The 9,968-nt window shown below is 38.9% G+C and overlaps 1 protein-coding gene across 3 annotated transcripts in view; it reads left to right on the forward strand.

The window, feature by feature from the left end:
* The first annotated feature begins 4,587 nt into the window (after positions 1-4,587).
* The window catches only part of PIK3C3 (phosphatidylinositol 3-kinase catalytic subunit type 3), a 174,335-nt gene continuing 168,954 nt past the window's right edge, over positions 4,588-9,968 (forward strand). For 2 of the 3 annotated variants that reach the window (XR_002891345.3, XM_028480039.2), the window contains exons 1-2: positions 4,594-4,727; positions 7,749-7,937. Coding sequence is in view for 2 of the 3 variants with exons in the window: in XM_028480039.2 (XP_028335840.1) it covers positions 4,660-4,727; positions 7,749-7,937 (257 nt within the window). In the remaining variant the exon portion in view is untranslated. Of the gene's footprint in view, positions 4,728-7,748; positions 7,938-9,968 lie in introns of all 3 variants that reach the window. The other variant, XM_024120622.1, reaches the window with a different exon arrangement.

Here is a 9,968-nt window from a genome sequence, read left to right on the forward strand (position 1 = left end):
CAAGGATGATATAGAGACTGCCATTAATATTTTTTCTGTTGCAGAAAGTAAGTTTAGGAATTATTCTGGAATATTCCTTCATAGTTTGGTAAAATATCATGTGTTTTGAAGTCAGACACATCTGGCTCTGCCATCTATTAGCTATTAATCATACGTAAATCACCTAATCTATATTAGAGTTACTTTTCTGTAAAATAGGGTAACGGCACCTACTTCACTATTTTGTTGAAATAATTAAATAAAGTAATATATGAACTGGCCTAACGTGCTGACAGATAGTAGTTTTTCAAATGCTAGATTCTTTCCTACTTTTCTTATTCAATATCTGCTCTGTGCCAGGAACTAAAGTAGAATACAGTGGTAAATAAAATTCACACAAATCCTTCCCTTGCAGAGCTTGTAGTCGAGTGGGACAGCATCGACTGAATAATTATGATAGAAACTCTTGAAAATACTATGGAAGAATAATACAGGAGGAATAGATTTTCAAGTGAAGTGACTTAAACAAGTGTTGGGGAGGAAGGTGAGGTCAGAAGAGGCTTCTCTGAAGCAGCGATCTCAGGCTTACAATACACAAATCTAATAGTTTTTTAGCAAGGGTAGGGGAGGAAGATGAAAACTCTCTCAGGGTCTAGTACGTTTTGTAAAAGCCCAGAGTTTATGGGGCTTAGAGTTTTTAAAATCTTTAAAAATATTGAATCAAGAGAATATAAATAACACCAGATATTTCTCACAGCTTTATAGTTCTCCTTTCCAAGGTCCGAGTACTAGAGATCACTCCTCTTATTGAGTGACGGGGGTGAGGAGGCACAAAGAGCTCAACCCACAACCTTGGGGTTCCACAGCAAGGAACCTTGTTCCTTGGGTACGACCTGATCATGCTTTCTGGGAGAGATACGATCCGATTCCTCTTTTATAGCTGAGATTCTTGACAGTGATGTCATTCAACTATCAGGATTTTTTTCTCACTTGTGGCACTGAGAGAAGAGCTTCTTTTATTACAGAGTAGAAGCAGCTCACACACAAAATATACTTTTATTATTTTTCAGAAAATGCATTCTTTTGATCCTTTCCCTTTTGCAGCTGATAGAAATTACCTTTTTGAATGGAACCACCCAGGCTTTGTGGGTTCCTACTCCAGGATCACTAAGAGACATTCTCAAGCCCATCTTTTCAACACTGTCACTTGACGAATGGCCATAAGTCTTGGCTTATGATGTAGGATTTTTCAAGTTTCCTGACAATGCTGTCTGTTCTATCATGTGATTAGGTTCTAAAACCCCTGGAGTTGCTAGAAAACTTGTAAAGGCAATTTTTTTAATTGGAGAAAAAGCAGTTACGAGATTATTTTAATCTCACAATATCATAGTCATTTTATCTTGATGGAAGCCCAATAATAGATGGTTGCTTTTCTAAGCTATGAGTCAATTTTTTATTACAAGCTAAAGAGAATAAATTGGGTGCAGAACTGACAAAAACAAACCTAATTATCATGACATGAATCTTGGGCAACTAGAAGGAACAGACCATTATCAACAAGTTTCTCAACCAACATTAAAATTTGTATTTTGAATAATTAATTAAACATGAAATTGAAAAAAGATGACAACGGAAACACAGAATAAAAACTGCAACTACAAAGGTGAATTACATATGAGACAAAATAGTCAACGAAGTAGCCTACCACACAAAGAAAACACCTATGCAAAAAGTTATTTTCCTACAGACAGTCAGTGGTCTGTGGAGCTGTGGGTTCTTGCAATGCAAATTGTGTTCTATAATTATAAGTGTCTGTTATATTTATGAGTTCACATGGGAAAGATTACATGGGAAAGAAAACATCATTTCTTTCCTTTCAGAATAAGATGCCTAAGGCTTCCATTTCCCATGGTCTTGCTAACTGGAGTCTGACACTCAGGTCTGCTAACCACATCTTCCTGATCCATGGTTGGTCCAGGAAAGGCACTGCCAGTTTTGGTTTCTGTGACTTTTAAAATGCTTCTGCGACCTGCCACAATCCTCCTCACTGGCACATTAGTTTTCCTTGCTGCGTTAATGTCTTTGACAGTTACAGTCCAGTCTTCTAAGATTCCCCCATAATACATTCTTAATGTTTTATGTTTCTTGATGATTACCTTTAAAAAGTTAATATAAGTCTATCCTGGATCCTATGAATGAATATATTAGAACTAAGTATTGATATTTCATTTTTATACCTTTATCTGTGTTCTGTCTGTGACTGTGTTGGGACTTTAACTGTTATGGGCTAATGAGAAAAGGACAGAGATAGACCTAAGACAAAAAATGCTTTGGGGGCCAAGTAAAGGCCAAATACCATCATGGTACTTATACTAATGAAGAGTTCATAGTAATTTGAATACAAAATGAGGCAAGAAAATTGACGTGCCATGTGGTATACAGCAGTATAGATGCCTTGAATTTCAAAGAACCAGTCCTGTAAGAGTAGTCAATGCCATATTCATGTTGTAGGCAATAGAGTTTCAGCAAAAAGGCTATGTATTGTATTAAGGTTGTTAATTTGAAGTTTTTATATTTAATTTGTAAATTTGATTTTTAAATAATTTATAAGAAATATATATGTGTGTACCTATATGAAGTTTACTCAGGTTTATACATTAAATAACATTATAATAAAAGTAATTTAAGTCAGCACTGGGATCAGAAAATTTAGTTCTTTGCAAATTGTCAATTTTTTATTCACGTTTGAGAAACCTGTTTCACATCAGACCTGACATCCACCACTGGAATTATCCCATAGACATGGCACTTGTAACTATTTGTTTTACTGTTGGGAGCTCTGATGATTAGAAAGTTCAAGTTTCTTTGTTTGCTGAAATTACATTTCCTATAAGTTCCAACCATTGGTTATAGTTATACTTAGGAACAAATCAAGTTGGCTTTCTTTTTGTTGGAACTGTAAGTAATAGGAGAATAACTATCATGCTTTTCCCTAGTGTTGCTTCCACAAATATCTTTGAAAATTTACTTGGGACAAAACATTGTGCATTAGCCATTGTTTTTGGATTTCTAGGTTAAACAGCTACACTCCTTTCAATCTTTCTTTGAAAGCTTTTTCTTCTCCCCTAATTTTTTTTTTTTTTTTTTTTTTTTTTGTGGTACGCGGGGCTCTCACTGCTGTGGCCTCTCCCGTCGCGGAGCACAGGCTCCGGACGCGCAGGCCCAGCGGCCATGGCTCACGGGCCCAGCCGCTCCGCGGCACGTGGGATCCTCCCGGACCGGGGCACGAACCCGTGTCCCCTGCATCAGCAGGCGGACTCTCAACCACTGCGCCACCAGGGAAGCCCTCTCCCCTAATTATAGTAATTTATATATACTCTAGCAATGTCACTCTTACAATGTGGCACCTAAAAATAAACACACAGAAAACAGAGACTTTTATTCAATATCACCAATAATAATGAATAGGAATTATTAAACTCAACAATGTATTAGGCACCAAGGGGGCACACTATTCTTGCCAAGACTTTTGGATCTAGTTGGAAATGCAGATTACAATTTTACATACTATTAAATATAAAAATAAACATTGTAGGAGTTTAGAGGTCAGAAATCTGAGTCCTAGAGTTGTTACTGGATGTTTCTAGGTTCTAACAAGGGTTAGGTCTTTAAAGGTACTTTGGGTCTGAATACACCCTGTGTAAACAAGCACCCAAGTACTTTGATTAAAGTAGCCTATATATTTGTAGCACAAAACTGGAACCCAGGTGTCCTTGTTCTCTGTGTAGTCCTTCCTCCACTCTTTCTAACGGAAAGAGGAAATCTTTGCTTGAGATAGCAAATACATGATTAAATCTACACGTTTTGGAAGGGCCCCTGAAATTTAAACTTGGTAAAACTCTAATTCCTGTGATTGTTCCCTGGTTAACCAACCTCCAGCCAGTGAAAGTTGTGACATTTTTTTTTTTGCGGTACGCGAGCCTCTCACTGTTGTGGCCTCTCCCGTTGCGGAGCACAGGCTCCGGACGTGCAGGCTCAGCGGCCATGTTTTTTTTTTTTTTTTTTTTGTGGTATGCAGGCCTCTCACTGTTGTGGCCTCTCCCGTTGCGGAGCACAGGCTCCGGACGCGCAAACTCAGTGGCCATGGCTCACGGGCCTAGCCGCTCCGCGGCATGTGGGATCTTCCCGGACCGGGGCACGAACCCGTGTCCCCTGCATCGGCAGGCGGACTCTCAACCACTGCGCCACCAGGAAAACCCCGTGACAATTCTTTTTGAACTGCATTTCCTTTTGGACTGATTTTAGAAATAGCTCAGGCTCAAAAGACAGTTTCTTATTTTCTTTAAAAAAACAACAAACAACAAAAAACAAACAAGAAACAAACCACCGCTAACACAGGAAGAACACAGGAAGTCTGGAATGTAACCAAATAGGCTGCGTTTCCGGAATTCTATTTACACTCAAGCAAGATGGTGGGCTCCCTTTGCACATGCGCAGAAGAAAGCTTGGAGGGGCGGGGAGTTCCGCCGCGTAGGGTCGCAGTCCCGGCAGGGATTGGCGGAGCCAGGGCTGAGAGGCGGAACCGGAAGAGCCTGTGTTGTGCGGCTCTGCAAGTTCAGTGTCGGAGTACTCCCGGTTCCCAGCTTGCAGCATTAGGTGTTGCTCTTGCCCGGGGGTGCCATGGGGGAAGCGGAGAAGTTTCACTACATCTACAGTTGTGACCTGGACATCAACGTGCAGCTTAAAATGTAAGAGAATCTGGGGACCGGGACTGGGATTGCTGAGCTTCAGGGGCGGGGAGGCAGGGGCCTATGGGTTGGGGAGAGAAGATGCTTATTAGCTTGATGGTCGGCCTGCGGACGGCCCGGAAGGCTGAAGCCAGGGAAACGGAGGTGCACGGGAGTTTGGAGAGGGGCCGTGTGCGAGGACTGAGGACGTGGTCTCAGTGAGAAGGACAGAGGTAGGAATAAGTTCGTAAGTCCCACAGGGTTTATTTTGAAGAAAGCGTTTTGCTGTTCACTGCAACCTTTTGTGGGATTATTACCGTCTCATCTTACAGATAAAGAAATCAAGTCTTGGTTAAATCGTCGTCCTGCCGTTAATAATTGGAAGATCTTACTTTAAAACGGGGCTGGAAGGTGGAATGGAGACTGAAGAAATTATGGAGAGGTAGATACAGGCAGATAAGGTAGCTGAGAATAAGATGAGCACATGGAGGTAGTACTAAAAACACGGGAGGTGATAGAGGATTAGGTTGAATCTTACGACAGTCTGGCATTGCTTAGCCAGGGAAGTTGGGAGTGAGAGTCAGTCAAAGGTGAGGAGGGCTCCAGGTGTAAAGGGACCAGAATGTACAAGAAGAGAGCCTTGCAGGAAAATTTCGGGGTATCACAGTTGAAGTAAAGGTCCAGGGCATGACATCTTGAGATGAGAATAATGGAACTGAGATGGGGAACAGGTAGCACCAAGTTGGAAATTATGTCCATTGGCAGTCTCATAGATGTATTTTCATATGTGAAAACTGTCAAATTATCACAGACTATTAATCCCAACATCATTCATCATATGTTTTAGTCAGTATTCAACAAATGTGCCTCAGGCATAAGGCTGCATACCTGTAGTAAATACATTTTCTGAGTCATTAGATGCTCCTTTGAATGATTGTTTCCAGAAGTTACTTACTTCAACTCTGACAAGTCCTTTACTGTTCATTTTGTGGTGGTGGTAAGAATAATATGCCAAACTGTACCATTGTATAATACTTGACACACCCATTTAAAGTAATTTTTACAGCATACACTAGTAGATGTTTATACAGGACCTGTATTGCCATCATCTGGTAAAGGACTTTCCTTCAGTCTTATTCCTCTCAGTATTTCTTGGACATATGAATGCATTTTTTTGAAACTTTTGAACATTAAAAGGAAAGAAGAAAAATTTTAAAAAAACTGGTCCATTATTAACAGACACACATTGAGTATTTTGAGGAAAAGATAAAGCATAAATAAGAAGTTTGGCAACATTCAGTACAAACCACCTTTTAGCATCTGAGACTAGTTTTGGGGAGGGCAGGAAGTATCAGTTTAGAATCATATAGTCAGAGAATAGTAAATTTTAAAATTCTGTTTATTTTCCCCAGGCCTTTTCATCTGTTTCTGTGGTTTTAATAAAACTTGCACTTTAATGCCTCTTTTCTTAGTGCCATAGTTGAATATCAAACTGCCTGCAAGACATGGTCACTTTGGATGTCCCAAAGCACTTTAAAAGCAACTTGTCCAAAATGGAGGACATCATTAGCGTGCCCTCTAACTCGTATCTTCTCTCACCCTATTTTGGTGATGATTAGCATCATTCATTGATTTTGGTTAAGACAGAAAAGGAGTCATATGGATTCATGCAGACACCCCCTCTCACCTTCTCTGTTTAATCCTTTACAAGTTGTCTTGAATCTACCTGCTCAGTATCTTTGATCCATGCCCCCTTTAAACCCCATTGCCCTAGCCTTAGTCTACCCTTTTCCTTTTAATTTTGATTGAAAGTCTTCCAACTGATCTTGCTTTCAGTCCCACCTCTCCATTACTTTCTTATACTCCTGCCAAAGTATCATAAACACAAATCTGATTATATTTCTCTCAATTCAAATTGTTCAGTTAACAGGTTTTTGAATTTTCATTTTGCGTGAGGCACTGTACTGAATTTGGTGGCTACTTGGCTTCATTGCCCCGCTACACTTCATTCTCATCTCTAGCTTCTTCTCCACGTGAGCTTTATGCTTTAGCAATACCAACCTGTAGTTCGTCAGACACACCACCTTGCCTTTTTCCAGTTGTATATGCTGTTCTTTTATTCTGGGATGACTCTCTGCCTCTGGTTCTCATCTTTCATATATTGTTCAGGCTCATTTCAGGCATCTATCTGGGTTACGGGCCCCTACATCCAAGCCACGTTAGGTGCTCCTGAGACTTTCTGATATATCTTTCTGTAATGGGAAGAACATTGGCTTTGGCTTCCTCTGTCCTGGGTTTTATTCTCAGCTCTGTTATTTACTTTGTGATCCTGGATAATAAGTTTGATCTCTGAGTCTCTGCTTCATGATTTATAACATGGTAATATGGTGAAAAGTAAGTAAGAAAGTCTCTATAAAATGCCTGGCACAATATATGATGTAATCTTGATTTCCAAGCAATGTTCCTACCTCTTTTATAATTTTATGCATATCTTTTACTACTTAAAACACTGTATTTCTTAATTTAAAGAACTGATTAGATAATACATCTACATAGTAAAAAAAAAAAAAATGAAAGCATAAAAAAATATGCAGTTAAAAGTAAGTTTTCTCCCTAGAGCAAGGACTTAATATTTTCCTGTAACACTGTATTGTTTATCTTGTCTTTCATTTCTGGACCTCTATGCTTAGTACAGTAAATGTTGTTGAAAGACTACAGGAATAAGTGGTCAACTTGAAATTAATAAAATGAAACTAATGCTTGGAAAGCTGGTGACATCTAGAAGGTAGACACAAGAGTTGATGACAGGGTTTAAAATTAAGAAGCCTAAAATAGAGAAATATGTTGATGTAGTTAGGAATGATCTTAGGCATGTTAATATTTTAAGAGACCTTTAGCAAATGAAAAAATGACTTTAATTTCATCTATAGGAAAATGTTCAGGTAGCATAACGTTACTGTGACATAACCATAAACTCTTAGTATTTGTTGTGTTTGTCTTTTAAAAATGTGTGTCTAAACATTATTGCTTTTATGCTTTCAGAGGAAGTTTGGAAGGGAAGAGAGAACAAAAGAGTTATAAAGCTGTTCTAGAAGACCCAATGTTGAAGTTTTCAGGACTGTACCAAGAAACATGTTCTGACCTCTATGTTACTTGCCAAGTTTTTGCAGAAGGGAAGCCTCTTGCCTTGCCAGTGAGAACCTCCTACAAGGCATTTAGTACAAGATGGAAGTAAGTTGTTTTCTTGAATATGGTGGGTTCCAGACTATTCTCCCATTTCTTTATAGATGTTGAAAGTATTATTTAGGATTACAGAAGAATTAAAATTCTTTATTTAATACCTATAAGCAGTGATCAAATAGTTTAAAGTAGGAACCTACTCAAATAAAGTAGGTGGAAGTGAGGTGGAAGTGAATTTATTTACCTAAGTGAGGTGGAAGTGAATTTATGTTTGTATTGAGTATACTGACAGATTTTTATGAGAACTTGACTGATTCACAAAATGACCCAAACCAAAAACACGTCTCTAAATTTGCTCCCATTCTATGCCCTTGAACACAGAAACACTTTTGGATAGTCTGAGATGTTGTCTAAGCTGATGTTTGGAACTCAGATCTTTAGAGAGATATGTTGTCATCTGTTTGGATCAGTTGTTTATGTTAAATATGAAACTAACTTTTTTTTTTGAGTTCTTGGTTTATTAAGCATGCTGCATTAGCAAGCCATTGTTGGAATTCGAGGTAAGTGTAATGAACATGAAGTTCCCGTTTTTCCAGAATAGTATTGTAGGTCCTTAATATAATCTCTTGACACTTCTTATTTGATAGATTGTGTGGTGCAGTTTTAATGTTTGATTCGTGAGTATTATTCAGTACTCTGGTAGGCTTGGTACAGGATGCACAGGTTGTGTGCCTCTCGGTGAAGGAGTTTATGCCCACAGTATTCATGGAGGACAGGATGTGGCCACATGGACTCCCAGGCTGTGCTGTTGAGGATACAACCCTTTGTTTACCAAGTGTGGCCCAGCAGACTGGGAAAAGTTTTGTGGAGAGATCAGAAGCCTAAGCTCTGATGATCTGGCTACACTGAAACCAACTGTTTTAATGGTGTAATTTCTTTAGTAGTCTTTTTGTGTCTAGATATATACACACATGAGTATATATATGTATTTGTACTTATTATTCTGGAAAATTTCAAACCTGTATAAGTAGAGAGAATAACATAATGAACTTCCAGGGCTCCCTCACCTAGCTTCAGTAATTACTAACTCAGGCCAATCTTGTTTCAGCTATACCCAATGTTATTTTGAAGCAAATTCCAAATATTATACCATCTTAACTTAAATATTTCTTTATGTCTGTAACACGGCTACAGTATCATCATTACACCTAAAACAACCCACCAAAACTCCTATAATTGTATCAGATGTTCTTAAACAGGAATCAGGAAATCTACAAAACCCTGAAATTCGTATGCAGAATTTTTTGTGTCTTGCGCATTTTCACACGGACAGAGCTCAGAGCTTTTATTAGACTTTTTGAGGTGGCTTGGTACCCCCCAAAAGACTTACAACCACAAATTTAGGTCTAGGAAGTCAACATTTATGGAGAATTCCACTTTTCTTGGGGGAAATTGTATGGTGGTTTTGTTCCATGCCTTGGCAATAAAAGAGATTAGAGCAAAAGCAAATTTCCAGTTATAGGGAGATTAACATCTTTCTCCTCTTCCTCCCATTTACCAGCTCCTCTCTGCATTGTTTATGTATTATGTATTTACAAGGATATAAAAACTTTCATATTTGCTCTCTCAACGTTTGAGGTTTTTAGTTTATATTTTTTAAATTGTGAAACTAACAAAGTAAGTACTCTAAAATAATTAGAATGGCTTTTTTTTAAATTAAAAGGTTTAAAACAGCTGTGTAGAAGATAGATTGAGAAAATACCTTACATTGGGTAAATATATGAGCATAGGTTTTTATCTTTTATTTTTTTAATTAATTAACTTATTTATTTTTGGCTGCATTGGGTCTTCGTTGCTGTGCGGGCTTTCTCTAGTTGTGTTGAGCAGGGCTACTCTTCGTTGTGGTGCACGGGCTTCTCATTGTGGTGGCTTCTCTTATTGCGGAGCACGGGCTCTAGGCACGCGGGCTTCAGCAGTTGTGGCTCGCAGGGTCAGTAGTTGTGGCGCACGGGCTTAGTTTCTCCACGGCATGTGGGATCTTCCCGGACCAGTGCTCGAACCCATGTCCCCTGCATTAGCAGG

The sequence above is a fragment of the Physeter macrocephalus genome, chromosome 19 (assembly GCF_002837175.3).
Source record: "Physeter macrocephalus isolate SW-GA chromosome 19, ASM283717v5, whole genome shotgun sequence".
NCBI classification, from domain to species: Eukaryota; Metazoa; Chordata; class Mammalia; order Artiodactyla; family Physeteridae; genus Physeter; species Physeter macrocephalus.